The following is an 18,508-nucleotide window of genomic DNA, read 5'->3' as shown; positions in this document are numbered from 1 at the left end:
GAGCCTGCCCACCGATGTGTTTGCAATGACTTAGCTTCTTTATTGAATTGACGGGAAGATAAATACGATGACACTAACAATTGTAGACCTGCCAGTACAAAGATACAGACATTCAAAAGACCACAAAGCAGCTGTTGTACTATATGAGTTGAAAGCAGCACTTCCAAAGGAATGCTGTCATTGGATGTTTTAAAGCATGTCAAACAACCTAGCTCCAGTACATCCACACACAATAGTGCCATGCTGTATGGATAACACACATGGATATAGCTGTTTCTTGGATCCAACTTGTATACAAATTGTCCCGATACTCCTTGTATTTCAACTTTTAGGTCACATCTCAAGCTACTATATATGTCTGCATTTCTCTGTAATACATTCTGTAAGTGCATTCAAGGTAAGGTTCAACTTTCTTTACTCAAGATTTCTTAAACATCAAGCTTGAAGTGTCAGGAACTGATAGAAAAACAGACAACCCAGAGTAGCATGATTCATCTCATGCTGTCTTCCTGAAGTGACAGGGAGGGACAAGAGAAACAGCTTAGGTAAAACTGGAGATCAAATTTGGACTGGGAGAATTTGCTGGGCTGAATACTGATCACATGATTTGTTAAAAGATGGAGAACATGCTGCATTTTGCAAAACATCTACCAGTTCCCTCCTTTCTGGTTAAACATTAGATTGGCTGCCATACCAGTGCTATTCAAAGAATTTTTAGTCATCAGATGTGTAGCTCAATTAATTTAGAGTCATAGAATCATAGAATGGTTTGGGTTAGAAGGGAACTTTAAGATGATGTAGTTCCAGCACCCTTTCTGTAGGCATGGACACCTCTCACTAGACCAGGTTGCTCAAAGACACGTCCAGCCTGGCCTTGAACTCCTCTAGGGTGGATGTATCCACAACCTCTCTGGGCAACCTGTTCCAGTGCTTCATCACCCTCACAGTCCCTTTACTACCTTTATGTATGCTGTGGTAAACTAGAATTGTTTCCATGGAATTCTACCACTGTAAAATTAACCTGATTCAATAGTAAAGTGATGTTTTTTCAATTTTATGGTAGGAGTGAAGGTAACTATTTAGGTTCTGCTAAAGGCTTAAGTGACTGTTAAAGTATTAGAAAAGTATTACAAATATTCATCCTTCTGTAGAATTAGGATACTACACTAACCTAGAGTCACACAAAGAGCACAAAGCACATAGTTATTTCTAGAAAAACAGGGTAAATCACACATAGATATTTGATATAGGTACTACTGCCATTATTTTTACTGTGATTAGGGTCAAGTCTTCTTTAATGACAGTTTTTTGCCTAGAGAGACTACTCTCTTCAGATTCCCCAGAGAAAGCCTCTTGCCACTAAGTCATAGCATGTTCCTGAACATAAGCTCCTTCGGGAAGATTTTAGACATCTCTACAGAGACTCCTTAAGTAAACTTTGCTTTATCAGTACTTCCCATAGGTGCACTTCAGTAAGAATTGTATAAACAGTTAACGAAGAGGCAATCATTATGCGTGAGCAGTGCTGAAATGGTATGTGTACCATAAGTTTAGACACTGCTCTGCTTAAATCTACTGCTTTTCCATTCTGTAGGCTGCAGTGACAAAGTTTATATGAGGACACCTTTTTCATGGTAGACGAATGAACACGCCACTCATAATTAGTATGGAATGGGGCTTTCTTCAAGGTTATTTGAACTATATGAGAACAAATTAGTTATGTTGGTCAGTCTAGATGCAAATAACTAATAGTGAAGATGTGCTAATGGTAATTTCTTGTCGTGGTCCAACATTTCCTTAGGTAGATTTATCAGCCTCCTCAGAGCTTGTTCTGAGCCCTTGCATAGTCTGCTCTGCTCTGTAGTATGAACAGTAATGCAAGCCTCTTGTGGATCCACTAAATTTGAAATAAGATAATTTATGTTGCTGTGGTTGTATCTTCTTTTAATCTCTTTACATTTAAATGTAACCCACTTTCTCTTCAGCGAGGATGTCATTCTTGCTCTTTCAGATCTGCTGGCATACACAATGGTGTCCTTGCCCATTGCTTGCAGCATATGCTGATTTAGATTAAACAGAGGCTTGATAGTATCTCTTTCAGAGATTGGTAGTCAGGAGGAGCTGAGACAGGACACCTATCCAGCTGACTTGGTAAGCTCTGGAAGATATTTCTGAGGCCTTAGATACATGGTTGTAGTAGGAAGGTGATGTATCTATCCTCAAAGTAGTTGTGGAATTGTAAGATAGTTATCATTTTCTACTGTTTTTTGATTCTGATTGTTACAGATACGATGAAATTGCCAGTGATTTACTTCGTGCTGTATATGTAAATAAGTAATTGTTGTAAGACGTTGAATTCATCTCACCTACCTTTAGACATGTCATAATTTCCTTGAAGGTGTGCCAGACAGCTTGGATGAGGCTCTGGGCAACCGGATCTAGTGTCAGATCTGGAGATTGGTGGTTCTGTGTGTTGGTGGCAGATGGGTTGGAGCTTGATGATCCTTGAGGTCCCTTCCAACCCAAGCCGTTGGATGATTCTGTGATTCATAAAGTGTTCTCTGATAAATATTTTCTTTGCAGGCAACATTGACTTTAGCAGCCTCAGCTTCCTGCTCCTGTTTTCTCCTTCTCCATTTCTCTGTTAAATGGCTTGTTATAAATTTCCAGCATTTTCCTGGTAAATGGGAATGAGAAACTCTTTTTAGTATTTAAAAAACAAACAAACAAGCAAAAGAAACTACAAAAAGTTATTCTTAGTACAGATTACAGAATTCATCAAATTTATCATTAAATCTTTGTAGGAAACTTGTAATTGCAGTGTAACAGTATAGCTGAGAAAATGACATTGGGAGGACTGAGGTAAAGGATCATCCTGTAGGAACAGGTTACCCTTCAAGCTGCCCCTACTACCAAGAAGGATGCACAACAACTTTACTTGGATTGAGAAAGCTGTTTATGTTGGATACTTGCAAGCACTGTTACACTCTAGCGTTTCAGAGAAGTTGTCTTTTTCAGTTGCTTAGAAAAAGGGAAAGCTAAAGGCAGTCTCTGAAGTCTCTAAGCTCTGTTTATTGTTCCCTGTAATGAATGCTGTCAGAGTGAATTTCTTTTGAATATATGCAGACGTGTATCTCAGCCAGTCACCATGATCCCCCTTTGTAGTCAGTGGAGGCAAACAGGCACAGCTCGTGGCCTTTTAAGTGGAGTTGAGGTGAATCATGCCCTGTTCTTTCACTTTTGAGTATATTCTGTACTGTGGTGACTAGGTCAGCCATAAATGTCTGTACATCAGAGCATCTTCATCATGTCTGTGTGACACAGGCTCCTGTGGACAAAAGTACCATAAATAGATAACTAGAAAAGAATGAGAACAAGAGGAAGCAGCACTCACCCTTGCTCTGACACTCTCCCAGGTGTATTTTCAGTTTGGAGTGTGACTGAACCAGATATGATACCTGATTTATGTGATTAACCAACCTTTGATGGATTCTTCTTTGAACTTATGTAGTTTTCCCATATGAACTTTTATTCTTGATAGCATTCTTTGGTAAGAATTCTTTATTTTAAAAAGCTTGTAATTCCTTATTAGAAGGCTCCTAAAATAAGTGGTGTAAACACCCTCCTTAATGAATGAAAAGATTATAGTTTGGCAGAAGTGTCTGGGCAATCTGTTTTTTGTACCACGTTGCCTTATGTAGTAATACTTGTGTCTTCTGCTTAGGAAATTATATCTTGTTTCAAAATTGTTGAAATATGACAACTTGTATTCTTATGGATCCTGATTAAGAATCAGATCAGATTAGCAGTTTGTAGAAATTGCCAAAAGCTGAATATAGGAGCTAGGGGGGGAACAGACATTTGGGCCCCAGGTCATTACTAGGTGTAGTTTTTCAGTGTAATATTTGTCCAGTATCTCAGAAAAAGAAATTTGCAAGCCAGATTTGCCTGTTTGCTATTACTTCCTTGAAAATTTGGTTTTTGGACCTGTGCATGCAGAGGGAGTTTTGCATACAGTAAGAAAATGAACAGTGAGACAATTACATTTATCACAAAGCCTCCGTGCTTGTCTGTGTAACTAGTTAGTAGGTAGTTCACCTATAAAGAAGAGGCAAACTGAAAGAAAAACAAAAACCCAGCCATGCAAAAGCACAAAGCCAAGCCATGATGGACTTTTTTTGTAGAAGTTTTGTATAAGACATGTAATTCACACTGCTCAATTCCATTTTGTTTCTAGTCTTCTGAATGCTTAGAAAAAATCATTTGTGTGGAAAAGTTCTGTTGGGGAATGGTGGGTTGGACTCTCTCTGCAATTCAGCGCGCCACTGTTGGAACATAGTGTAGTCATTTTTCCAATCTGTAGTGTGTCCAAAGACAATTTTCAGGTCAGCATATCACTGAATTATGTTGAAACTGAGTGGTTGTGTGTCTTGAAAAATATAGAAATCTTCGCTGCCTGCAATGATACATCACTATTGACACAAGTGAAATTTGTCTGACACAGTGCAGCATTCCTGAATCTTACTTAGATTTACATTTTTTTTCAGCAACTGTAGCATGCTTAACAGTACTGTCGATTACATTGCTGTGCTGTGCTGGATGAAAGTCCTAGACACTTCTGCAATTTAGATGCTTTCTGACTGTACCTTTGAAAGAGATCTGTGCTATTTTTGCTGGGACAAATTTTGAAGTATATGAATTGCTGCAGTTTGATTTAAACAGTAGTAAGCCAATACAAACCAACGGAGCTACTTTCTAATTTTACGCTAATATTGATTGCTTTTTATGTTATTGTTGAAAAAGAACTTACTTTATGTGAATAGTTGGGAAAGAAGCTTTTTTAGGTACTTCCAATTCTCACATGCACTTAAAACTAACATTATTTTTCAGTTTTCCTAGGCTTAGAGGAAAGTAGGCAATCCTTATTAATTCTCTCAGCTCTTCCTAATACATGATTATGTCACCTACCTGTAGTGGCAATTGTTTTCATTAGACTTTTGATACCACGTTTGAAGTTGAAGTTGATTGTTCTTTATTATTTTAAAGTAGCATGGAAAGGGTGTTTTAATATTTTTTTTAATTTATTTTGTATGGCAGTCCTGTATATTGCATATAAAAGTGCTGTGAAAACTTCCAATTTTGTATTGGAATTACATTCTTTTAGAAGACAATGCAATGAAAATGCATGAAAATGCTATGTTGTTTCTTACAAGCTGACCTATGTTAAGAATGTGGGAAGTCGTTGGATTTCTACGCTAAATCCTAACAAAACCTAAGGAGAATGTTGCTGTTTACTTATTCAGCCATTGCAGTTTAGTTGTGGAGGTTCAAGGATAAATATATGCAGGAAATCTTATTTTGGAGACCCTTATTTACTGATCTGTGCAGTCGGCACTTACAGATTCATCATTGCATTTGTGGATGAGGAGGCATCTTGCCTCTCCGGAATGAGACATCAAGGTATGAAACAGCAAACTAGACCCAAGAGCATTCTGTGAGCTGGGTATGACAGTGGAGGGAAATAGCTTTGGACAATGACAGATTCAATGCGAGTGAAAATGTCCATTAAGCATATGAAATGTGGCTCTGTGCTGATGACACTTTTGCTGACTGGATGGCTGAGGGAGCTATAGCTGTGGTTATGAAACTGTAAGTGCTTAAATAAGGTGTTGAGACAACCACAGCTGATGACTGGGAGAGATTGGAACTAAGAGTGAAATGCTTGAAAAGCTGAGATGTTTGCAGTAATATTCAATAAAAGGAGAATATGTGTATTCACCAGAATAACTTCCAATTTTATAAATATAACTCAATTATCTTGCATACAGTAATAGAGCTGACAACATTGCTGTCTTGGGCCCAGTATTTGTTTTGTTTTTACTAATAAAAATTATAGTTTTTTGAAGAAGTTTTAGCACTTGTAATTGCAGAGAAAAGCATGGAAATTGGATTGATGCTAGGAGATGTTTTTTAAATGTTAAATTTTGAATGAAACGTACTGCTCTTAGTCTTCATTTTTACTATTGCTCATTTGCTTCAGTGACCATTTCAAAATGTGTAAAGAGCAGACTGGCACAGCACATTTGCAGATGCACATCACTAAGCTCTTACAATTTGCTGAAAATCGTGAGGCCACCAAGGAAGTGGTGGAGTCCCTGTCCCTGGAGATGTGTGTGCTTCTAAGCTTCCTGTAGTATAGAGTTATGGATATACTTGAGACGCTGTCTGCTTAAGCTTTGCTTTGAACATTTTGAGACCTGGAGATCAGTTCCTACATATTGGCACCATAGCATTGCTTGCAATTGAGCATAGAGTCCCTCCTGTCTTCTTAAGAGTGTTTAAAATTATTATAGGAGTTTTCAAGGATGTGAAAAATCCTTGAAAAAATTCTTGAAAAATCTCTTCAGAGAGCAGTAGGAGCCCATGTTTTTCACTTCTTAAGCAAATACCACAATTGTTGTATTCAGCAAGTAGCAAAAATTTTCATTTCCTCTTACTGCCTTTTCAAGCACGTTAACTACTTACCTGTTCCCAGGCATACAGCTAACTGCAGGAGGAGGGGCCAGACTCTGAATCACAGGGTTCTAAACTATAGTTAAATATCTGTGTTTGGGAAGTTGTTAGGTATACTTCACTCACGTGGTACCTCTTAGCTTGTTTAAACTCTTACCTACATGAAGGAAGAAGTTCTGAATTCCCTTCTAGCACTCTTGAACGTCCCCAGTCTTAATGCAATACTTGTATTTCCCAAGCAGGACTGTGTGTTTTACTCGTGGAGAAGACTTTTTTTTTTTTTTTAAAGCATGGCTGCTATGCAACTGCCCATATGCATAATGTACCAAGGAAGTGGTTGGCTTTCTTTCTCAAGGAAGGTATGTCAACAAGAAAGTCTGAGGGCCTTGAGTGGAGGCAGGACTCGATCACAGCGTGAGGGCACAGAATGTAGCCCAAGCCCTCAAATTAATTACCACCTACAGTATGGGGCTTACTGGATTGACTGTATTTTAAATACTTGCTCAAATGTTAGCTTTGAAGAGAGGCTTTATTCAGGCCATGTAATTAGTACCAGAGTCAAGTATCTTCATATATGCAATTCAATTTATTTTTTAGCTTTGAATATAAAAGCTATTTTCATCTCTGGCCTAAAGGCTTATATAAAACTTAAGCTAATTGAGCTAGATAGCAACTTCAGATAAAATTTAGTTGTTAATATAGCAATTTAATGTTTTATTCTGTCTGTATAGCAAAGAAATAGTTATTTGTGTTAGAGTGAAAGTAGGTTGCTATATACAGAATTCTGCCAAACTGTTCACTGAGTTTCATAATGGAATTATAAAAAAGAGAGGTGTTTCAAATGTACGTATACTCCCTGTAGTTTCTTGAAAGCCCTGGTATATCCTTATCTAATATACAGCAGCTTATCTTGTGTACAGCAGCTGTACTTGATCTGTCACTGTTTTACTTAACTGCACAAAATTAAAACAACATGATGAGAGTCAATGCCAGTTTTACCTCGTGTCCCAGCATATGAATGATGCCATTAATGTTAATAGTCAGTTTTGGCCTCACTTTCAAAACTGGCTTTTGTATATATGCTTAGAGATAGAGTTTGTTCTAGTTATTAATATTATTCCATTCCTTGTCATGCAATTCCATATATGGGTATATATGTATATATATGTTTACTGATTTAAGTTTTCATGTGAATTGTTGCGTAGTTGTTAAAGCTGATTATTAACAACAGTCAGTGTGGTACGTATTTGTGTTTATGTAGTTGCTCAAAATTATTACACTAGTATTCTGCATCATTTTGATATATCCAGCATATCATTTTTAGCAAAATGTTAGTAAAAATTTTAAAGTGTTAGTAAATATTTTAAGGTTATTTATAATAGATGTTATGTAACCCAGTATATTATCAGCAATCTAGTTAGTAAGAATTGATCAAGTCCAAGAAAACAGTATTCAGAAAGTTGGGCATTCACAGTGTAGCTGTTAACTTTGAAGATTGGGACAATTTGTTTTTATGTATTAGAGATTATTAGCTCCTTTTGTTGGTGTCAAAGGTGAACAGCTTCATGCTTCATGAAGTCCAGTTGTTAATGTATATGACTCTTTCCCATCAGGAAATCAAAAGGATTTTTTTGGCTTCTTTTCTCTTTATGATTCTTTAGATAAGCCTGCTTTCCTTTCCACAGCTGGTGTTTCTTCCTTCAATATGTCTTCTGCATTGTTCATGTTTATATCCAACTGCAAGGGTCAGAAAATTCCTTTATTTTTAAAGGGCAGATGAGTTTTGTAAATCATCTCTGGGAGCCCAAGTTGGAGCTTTAAGAAAAAAAAAACTACTAATATATGAAGTGTTGAAGCCAAACAGTTTGGCTTTTAAATTGAAAATAAAGGTCTTCACAATGTTGCCTCATTCTCTGGAAAAATCCTACTGGGAACCATTAACAAAGTACAAATCCTTGCGTATTTTAACAATGCTTACTGTAATAATCAGAGCAGACTCAGAATCAGTTTGGAGTGAAATAACTATCCTAAAGTGACCATCCATTGCACTATTCTGTGATTTTATAAATGTTACTTTTTTTTGCATATTTGCTTATGTATGTGTAGCCTTCATTCCCTACATACCTTTTCATGTTTTTGGCATAACCCAAGATTTATATAAGTCTAATCTTACTGTTGTTGATACTGTTGAAATACTCAGTATGTACTTCATTTTGATATTTCCATTTCAAACCTAATGAAAATGGTTTTGTATATTCAAACCTAAATTATTGTTTAGGTGTTAATCATATGCATAAAAAATGACAGTCCTCAGCTGAACCTGAAGCATTTGAAACACAGAACCCAGTAGTTTCAGGGGGCATTTTAGAATAGTATATTGCTAGAGTTTGTAGGCATCTTTCTCTGCCTTCCCTTCAAAACACACACAAGTTGAAAGAGTAGTTCTGAATCTGTTTTGTTATAAATACTGAATATATTCTTAGTGTGGGTTCTTGCTTACATAGTCACAATGACTGTTGCTTTGTGCTCTGTAGGCCAGGCTTACAGTGGTGATTGTACAGAGCAATGAATGATGTTTATTTGTGCTGTACGGTTCACCACATCTGTGGGTGAGAACATGCTGGAAGATAATTGGCCTGGCAAATGATCAGACTGTGATGAAACAAGACCTTGTGTTAGGCAGAAAAATAGAATTACAAGGAGCTGTCATCCTTTGCTCCTCACTGATAGCTTCTGATGGAGTGACAGATGTTAGCTGTGGACATGATATTTAGATCTACTCTATCACACATTTCTTTAAGTTAATGCCTCAAATTAATTTACAGTTTTGACTGCTTGTGGGTTAATCTGATCCGTAATGACTGTGTTACACACTGTTTTGTAGAGCTGTGGTTGTTGGAGTTCACTCTCCTTTTTATCTTGTAATACCTGCACACTTGACTTCTGAACTGTAAATTTTCAAAATTTACCTTCAGTAAATGTTAAAGATGAATAGCTCTATCTAGAGGTAGAGGCCATGTTGCTAGGCACGGTGCAATTTTCTAGAAGTGGCAATGGTGCTGCTCCTAGATATGATCTCAGGCCTGTAAGGTTTTTAAGCTTGAAGGGATTAGAATCATGAAAAATGAGGGAACTGCAATAATTCTGTGGTGAAGTGATGGAAAAGATCACAGTTTGCATTTTTATATCTTACTTTTTTTTGTAGTTTAATTCCCTCTTACAGGGGCAAAGTGTTACAGATGAATCATAGAATCACAGAATCATAGAATTGCAAGGTTGGAAAGGACCGACAAGATCATCTAGTCCAACTGTCCTACCACTACCATTGCTACCACAAGCTACTAATCCATATCTCGTAGCTTCTCATCCAGACACCTCTTGAACACTGCCAGGGACGGTGAACTCCACCACTTCCCTGGGCAGGTTTTTCCTTATGTCTAATCTAAATCTCCTCTGGTACAACTTGTGGCCATTTCCTCTGGTCGTGTTTATTGCCTGGGAGAAGAGACCAAACCCTTCCTCATCACAACCTTCCTTCAGGAATTACAGAGTGCAGTGAGGATTCCCCCTGAGCCTCCTCTTCTCCAGACTAAAATGCTTCCTTTCCACTGCAGACTGCTATATTCTCCTTGTGGAAATAAGAAATCTCCTTTGCTGTAAGCTTAGTAACACTGACAAGAAGAATATAAGAGTCTGATTAGTCCACACAAAACCAAAAGTAACCTTGAGTGGGAAAAAAATGAAAGGACTGGAGTGAAACAGTACCTTTTGTACTGATGGTGAATTGATTTTCAGGTTGGATATTAAGGGTGGTGATACATTGGAACAGGCTGCCAAGGGAGTTGATGGAGTCACTGTCACTGGAGGTGTACAAGAAATGTGTTGATGTCGCACTGAGGGACATGGTTTAGTGTGTATGGTGAGATGAGTTGATGATTGGAGTAGATGATCTCAGTGACCTTTTCCAACCTTAATAGTACTGTGATCCTATGATCACTCATAAAGGTTGTGGCTGTGAGACTCACAGCCTGCCAATATGATGTACTTACTGTTTTTCCCTTAGCTACTCTGTGTTGGTGTAAGCAAGGAGGCAGAATAAAATCTGTATGTCCTGCTAAATCATTTTGGTGACAGAAAAGTCTTAAAACAGGGTCTGCTTTAATATTTTTTAAAAAATATCTGTGAGTGTGCCAGGCAGCTATCCACAGGGACCTGGAGAGGCTTGAGAGGTGGGCCCGTGCCAACCTCATGAAGTTCAGCAAGGTCAATTGCAAGGTCCTGCATCTGGTCTGGGACAATCTCAAGCACAAATACAGGTTGGGCATAGAATGGCTTGAGAGCAGCCCTGAGGAGAAGGATTTGGGAGTGTCAATTGAAAGATTCAACATAAGCTGGCAAGGTGAGCTTGCAGCCCAGGAGGCCAACTGTATCCTGGGTTGCATCAAGAGAAGCATGACCAGCAGGACAAGGGAGGTGATTCTGTCCCTCTACTCTGCTCTCATGAGACCCCATCAGGAGGACAGCATCCAGTTCTGGAGCCCCCAGCACAAGAAGGACATGGAGGTGTTGGAGCGAATCCAGATGAGAGCCACGAAGATGATCAGAGGGCTGGAGCACCTCCCCTGTGAGAACAGGCTGAGAGAGGTGGGGCTTTTCAGCCTGGAGAAGCTCCAGGGAGACCTTACAGGGACCTTCCAGTACCTGAAGGGCACCTACAGGAAAGCTGGGGAGGGACTTTTTATAAGGGCATGTATTGACAGGACGAGGGGAAATGGCTTTAACCTGGAAAGGGTAGATTTAGACTAGTTATCAGGAAGAAATTATTTACTGTGAGGGTGGTGAAACACTGGAACAGGTTGCCCAGAGAGGCTATGGATGCCCCCCCTCCCTGGAAGCATTCAAGACCAAGTTGGATGGGGCTGTGAGCAACCTGGTCTAGAGGGAGGTGTCCCTGCCTATAGTGGGAGAGCTGGAACCAGATAATATTAAAGGACCCTTCTAAACCAAATCATTCTATGATTCTATGGTTCTGTGAAATGGATGAACAAATTCAAATAATATAGTAGATTTGTGATACAAACCATTATGACACTTGGCTTTTGAGGGTTTTAGGTTTTGAAATAGGTTTGCAACATCTGTCACAGAGAAGGACATCTGCTAAGTGCCAAAGTTATCCTGTGGATTTCTGAGGTAGATGTAAGTATATCCATATGCTGTGGCTTAACCTAGCAGGCAGCTGAGCACCAACAAACCCATTCACTTTTTCCCCACAGGAGTGAGGGAGAAAAATATCAGAGAAAGCTAAAACTTGTGGGTTGATATAAAGACAGTTTAACAGGACAGAAAATGAAAGAATATAATAATAATGGTAAAAGAATATACAAAACAAAGTGATGCACAAAGTAATTGCTCACTACCCACTGACAGAAGCACAGCCAGTCCCCAAGCAGTGGCAACCCCCACACAGCTCCTCCCAGTTTTTTGTTCAGCATGACACCATTTGGTATGGGATATCCCTTCAGCCAGTTTGAATCAGCTGTCCTGGTTCTGTCCTCCCTCTGCTTCTCACTGGCAGAGCAGGACAAGAAGCTAAAAAGTCTTTGACTATCCTAAAAGTATGTGGATATTGCTTATTTTACCTTTTGAACAGATATTAAAAACAAACAAACAAAACCAAACTACAAATGTATTGCTACATTACTAGATGAGCTAAGAAAATGTAAGTTAAATAAACATTAGCATTTTTGCCTACTCTGAACTTTCTGTGACATTTCTGAGCAGACTAGATGCTTTTCAACCTTGCTGTAAGCAATCTGTAGAAAGAGGTGCCCTGTTCCATTATTTGGTTGGTTCTTGAAAAAATGTCATGCTTATATAACCACGCTGGAAAAAGAAAAGTAATAATATGGCATGGTAGCTTAAAAGCTTTTGCTGTGGGATTACAGTTGTTTTTAGCACTTGGTGGTTAAGCGTATTTTACCATTGTCTCTGAACTGATAATTCAGTATCTTGTAATTCAGTAAGTGTGATGTTTGATTGCCATGAACAATTCCTTGAAGAGCACTGCCAATTTAATCTGTTTCTATATTAACTGTAATGTTTTTTGTTTTCTTTGTTGTTTTGTGCCTTGACTGACAGCAATATATATGATAAACATATACCAACATGGTTTATACATAGAAAATAGTAAACAGCACATAGTTAGTAGAAAACTTGGTGGAACAAATCTTGAATGTAGAAGGCTCTGCTGATGCTCTGTTTTGCTGCTGAATTCAGACTGTTCCATTTGCCATAAGTAAACCATTTATATAATTAAGAGATTATCATTAGATGATTTTCTCTCTAATAATTTTTAACAATAAATCTTTTTTTTCTCCTTCCCCTCTTCCATCACATCCATAACAGCTAGCCGATGGCGGAGCCTCTTCTCTACACCTGTCTCCTTGGCTTTCCCCTATAGTCCTGTTGCAAGACTCACCCCATATACCAATGGCTTTAATAGTCCCAGCTTCTCTAAAACCTCCAGTAAAGCAATACTAACACCTGAACGGACAGGTAATGCTTATCCTTTTGTTCATTTATGGTTCTCTTACAAGATTGCTTAATTCAATCTAAACTTGCTAGCATTTAACAACAATGTACTGTTCAGATGATTTTATAAACTTTCATCTCAGAGGGATTTTTTCATTAAAAAGACCTAAAATTTTGCTACTAATAGCTACTGGTATAAGTTATTTTCTTTGTTACATAGTGTGTTGTAGGCAAGCAATGCTCCTAAGCAGCTTGGCTCTCCGTAATGGTTAACCTCACTTCATAATTGCTGCAGTATCAGTTTAAGCCATCTCTAGCTTTGCCCTTTACTACTTATTTCTATCCCACTGTGCTCCTTCTTTATGTGTACAAAAACATTTGTGCAGCTGTGTAATGACTTTGCATGGGCAATTTACCTGTTGTAAAATAGCCTTCAGAAACAAGGCTGTTTTCCATCTGGCGTCATTACTACTATCACTGATTTTCAGAGGACACAGGTATTTTAGGAAAAATATAAAATTTCAGTGGGTTTTTCCTTCTTCAGTACAGGTATCAGGATTCAATCTGTGTCTGCTGTTAAGCTGAAGTGGCAGTGGAGAAAATAATCCTCTGGGGAAGAAGCATTAATATTTTATTGCTGGCAATAGCAGATGTGATCTGAGGAAGCCAGCAGTGCTGACACAGTGCCACAATGCTCTATACTCAATTTTCTTTACCAGTGCAGAGAGCCCTGTTAAGGAATATGAGTGCTGTGGGTGAGATAATGCCTTGTGTAGGTGTCTGTGTGTGTAAGCTGGATGTCTGAGCTGCCCTGTTTAGTGGGATGCAGCTTAGTTCCTAACCAGAAGCATCTAGTTCAGTTTCAGGTGCCCTCACATGTCTTATCTAGCTTCCAACTGCTGATCCAAAAGAGCACAGCTGTTACAAAACCTAAAAGACCACTACAACTTGAAAATTTAAAAAGGCAAACACATTTACCACTTATATCCTTCCAAAGCAAAGTAATTCCCTGCATGTGCTTTTCTGTTGGAGTTATTTTTAGAGAACAGCTGAATTGATGGTAAATTTTGGATAGATGCTGTGCTGGAGGATACAAACACATATGTGATACAAGCACTGCTTAAGAGCTTTCACCACAGTGGTTTCATCCTGTGAGCCTCTGGTGGTTCAAAGGATATAAGAAGTAATTTGCTTTTTTATTTGAAGAATTTTTCTTTAATTTGAGCAAATGCCAGCTTGTACAAGTGATTGTAGTATAGTTTATACTTTCCCTACTTCACAGGAAAAACTATAATCTAGAGTACTCCCTGAAAGCTCTGTGAAGGACGTGTTGTTTGCTCTTTTGTTTCATAATGCCTATTTCAGTCTTAATTGCTATGATCATTTATTTCTCTGACGATTACAAACAATTAAAAAGAATAATAAAATTTAAGTAAATAACTACTGTACAGAATCTGAGTACTGAGCTTAAACACAAGACATACGCACACTTGCTTTTCAGAAAAGGATAGGGAGAACCACAATATCATAAGAAGGATTCAAATGCAGGTAGATTTAGAGTACTCTAACAAGTCTATGCTATCAGAACTGAACGGATTAAATTATTCATTGTCTGGGCTATGCAAAGCTATTTTGGGAACATGCAGAGGAATTTATGATCCATTATTACTCCTACTTCTCATGAGTTTCTGATGCCTTTGCTGATTCTTGCTGCGCTGGGCTATACTTCCGAAAGCTTTTTGTTTCTTACATAAGAATAATTTAAGTTATTGTAACATAAAGAGCAGTAACTCTGAATGAAAAATGACCAAAGATATTCACAGACTAAAGATTATGTTTTTCTGCCTAGGTTACATTTCTAGGAGTTCCCCTTTGAGCCCTCAGTCATCAATAGACAGTGAGCTGAGCACCTCAGAGCTGGAGGATGATTCTATTTCCATGGGATACAAACTGCAGGACCTCACCGATGTTCAGATTATGGCCCGTCTACAGGAAGAGAGTAGGTGGCTTCTTTCTTCTGTTTTTCAGAGGAAGATTTCACGCTGCAGTCTAAGCTGCTCCTGCCTTGTCTCAGTCAATTGGATCTTTACTGAAAGCTGTCACCTCTTCAACAGCAGATGGAAAAACTCTTTATCTGAGAAAGCGTACATAATATTGGCTTCAGGTTAATGGTACTGGATGTTTCAAACTTGATTCTTATTTATTGCTGAAACACAATTAGGAGCTCCATATCCACTGAATACATTTTTATTTGTCTGTTTTATAGTGTCTAATGGTATTATTTAAATAAAGCACAATAAAGGGTATACAGTATCTTCCATATGAGGAAAGGCTGAGTGACCTGGGTCTGTTCAGCCTTAAAAAAAGAAGACTCAGAGGGGTTCTGATCGGTGTCTATAAATATCTAAGGTGTGGGAGGCAAAGGGATGAGGACAGACTCTTTTCAGTGATACACGGCAACAGAACAAGGGGAAATGGCCACAGAATGAAGCATAAGATGTTCAGCAGAAGTGTGCATAAGAACAACACTGTAAGGGTGACAGAACACTGAAACAGTCTGACCAGAGAGGTTGTGGAGTCTCCTTTGCTGACATTCAAGACCCCTTGGACACTTGCCTGTGCAGCCTGCTCTAGGGAGCCTGTTTTGGCAGGGGGAGGTGTCTTTGATTGGAAGGGACCTTTAAAGATCGTCAGTTCTGTGGTACTGTGGTTATCATTGTACATATGTGTTGTGAGAAAGGAAAAGACCTAAGCAGTGCTCATTTTTTTTGCACCTATTTTGTTTTTCTAAATTTTATAAATGAATTCTCCTTACAATTCCTCAGACACTTAAAGGCAGCATTTTGATGTGAGACCTGTGATTGTGCACAAATCTGACCCAGAAGGCTTGTTTGACATATATTATAGAATCACAGAATCACAAGGTTGGAAACAACCCACAAGATCATCTAGTCCAACCATCCTTCTACTATCACTTCTACCAGAAGCCTCTAAACCGTATCTCATAGCTCCTCATCCATTCGCCTTTTGAACACTGTCAGGGACCGTGACACCACCACCTCCCTGGGCAGCCACTCCAGTGCCTGACCACTCTCGTAGAGTAAAAGTTTTTCCTTATGTCTAAACTAAACCTCCTCTGGTACAACTTGCGGCCATTTCCTTGGGTCCTGTTTGTTGTCTGGGAGAAGAGGCCAAACCCCTCCTCATCACAGCCTCCCTTCAGGAAGTTGTAGAGTGCGGTCTATAATAGACTCCCACCAAGATGTTGCCCCTACAGGCCTTCCCCTGATTCTTACCCCCAGACACTCAACTTTATCATTCCCAACCCCAAGCTCTTCAACATCAAAATAGTCTTTAATATAAAGGGCCACTCCACCACCCTTCCTTTCTCGTCTATCCCTTCTGAAGAGCTTGTAACATCTATCACAAACTCCAGAGGTGTTTTGCTGATGGCAACTAGAACATTTTTAGCCTGGCGCACAATTGCTTCTAACTCCTCCTGCTCATTGCCCATGCTGAGTGCATTGGTGTAGACGCACTTCAGCCGAGTTGTCTGTCTCACACCCAGATCAAGATCATTTCCCTGGGCTCGTATCCCATCATCAATGTTTTGTCCCCTTCCCCTGTCATAGCTAGTTTGAAGCTCTTTCGATAAGCCCCATTAGCTCCTGTGCTAGGATTCATTGCCCCCTTTGAGATAGGTGGGTTCTGTTAACGGATAACAGGCCAGGGGCTGAGTAAAGTGCCCCATGATCAAAGAACCCCAAGTTTCTGCTTTGACACCAGACTCTGAGCCATGTATTCATTGCTTGTGCTTTCAATAAGCCCACTCCGTGTCCCTCTCTGCCCCTGAAGGTATAGAACAAAAGATCACTTGTGCTCCTGCTTCTCGAACTAAACAGCTTAAACCCCTGAAATGTCTTTTCATAGTTGGCAGGCTTCTCTGAGCAATTTCATCACTGCCCCCCTGAACTATGAGCAAAGGAAAATAATCAGTGGACCTAACCAGCTTTGGTGGTTTCCTGGTTATGTCCCTGACCCGGGCCCCAGAAGGCAGCACACTTCCTGGCAGTTCAGGTCCAATCTGTATATGGGGCCCTCCGTTCCTCCGAGAAGAGAGTCACCCACTACAACCACCCTTCTTTCTTTCCTGATAGAGGCAGTCTCAAGGCATGGAGGTGACCACCTTGCCTTAGGCTCCCTCGTAGGCAGATCCTCCATTGCCTCCCCACTCGCCTCCCCTTCAATTTCTAGCACCTATGGCTTAGAGGGACCTGGGGAAGCGAGGTAGGCAGACAGGGAGGGCTCCGTGACTCCAAGTCAGGACTCTGTTCCAATCCTCAACAGTCAGGTCTGTCTGACTGTGACGGGACAGGGGCTCCACCTCTTTTCTGGGCGCGTCTCCCATGTCACCCTTCCCTCCAGCATGCCGGCAAGTCACTTCACCAGTCATCTCCTGCTCGCACTCCCTGATGGTCCTTAGCCTCTGGACTTCCTCCTTGAGCTCCACCACCAGGCTGAGCAGCTCATCCACCTGCTCACATGTCATACAGGTGGAATCCCTGCCCTCTCCCCAGTCAGCAGCAGGGTCAGGCACTCCCTGCAACTGGAGACCTGAACTGCCACATTCTGGGCAGTCTTTCCTTGCCACGGTCGTCTTGGAATAAGCCTGCTGTCTGGTGGAGACTGTGTTTAGGCCTGCAGTCTCAGAGACTGCCAAGAGAAATGCCGGTCTCTTGAGCAAGGAGGAACAGTACTTACAGTCCTCTTGACCCACCTCTCACACCCACAGCTGCAGTACCATGTGGGCAGCGTGAGCTGTGCTTACTGAGCCTCCCCTTTCTCAGTGGGCAGCAGCAATGGTTACTGACCAGAGGTGCTCTGTGCTTCTGCTCTTTCCGAAGCTATTTAAAGCTTATTATCAGGTGTGAACGTTAAGAGCAGGTGATGACGCGTTCATAAGGAGTTTAAACTGTGCCGCTAATGTACCAGGTCCCCCTCCCTGCTGGTTGAGGAGGCCACCCACAAGCTACCTGCTGCCCCGCATAAGCACAGCACTGTTGCTGGCTTCAAAAAGCCTTAAAAAAAAGCTTTTTTGTTGTCTTTTTTATTCCAGATCCCCTGCTCAGTGCGGTCTTACCTGCTCTGAAGCTAGTCTCCATAGCAAATGGAGTATTATATTTTGATGTGATGGTAGTTTAGAAGATAACTTTATTCAGAAGTAAATGCCATTAGGCATAGAAATCACTCAAACAATGCATCTCACTTTCTACCAGTGCCAAATGAGATGTAAAAGGGGATATGATGAGATAAAAAACAAGGGAATTTCAGAAGTGATGCATGAATTACAATGCAAAATATGAAGTGACTACTAAGGGAATCAGGCTTGTTTAGCTTGGAGAAGAGAAGGCTCCGGAGAGACCTTATTGTGGCCTTCCAGTACTTGAAGGGAGCATATAAACAG

At 39.9% G+C, this 18,508-nt stretch overlaps 1 protein-coding gene across 2 annotated transcripts in view; it reads left to right on the top strand.

The window, feature by feature from the left end:
• SLAIN1 (SLAIN motif family member 1) overlaps nucleotides 1-18,508 on the top strand; it is a 58,296-nt gene that overhangs the window by 15,304 nt on the left and 24,484 nt on the right. The window contains exons 3-4 of one of the 2 annotated variants that reach the window (XM_052705929.1): nucleotides 12,919-13,068; nucleotides 14,894-15,043. In XM_052705929.1, the coding sequence (XP_052561889.1) occupies nucleotides 12,919-13,068; nucleotides 14,894-15,043 (300 nt within the window). The remainder of the gene's footprint in view (nucleotides 1-12,918; nucleotides 13,069-14,893; nucleotides 15,044-18,508) is intronic. The other variant, XM_052705928.1, reaches the window with a different exon arrangement.

Source organism: Tympanuchus pallidicinctus, unplaced genomic scaffold (genome assembly GCF_026119805.1).
Source record: "Tympanuchus pallidicinctus isolate F22 unplaced genomic scaffold, pur_lepc_1.0 scaffold6, whole genome shotgun sequence".
Taxonomy (NCBI): Eukaryota; Metazoa; Chordata; class Aves; order Galliformes; family Phasianidae; genus Tympanuchus; species Tympanuchus pallidicinctus.
Note: the sequence above shows the minus strand (reverse complement) of the source record. Positions and strands in the feature narration are given on the sequence as shown.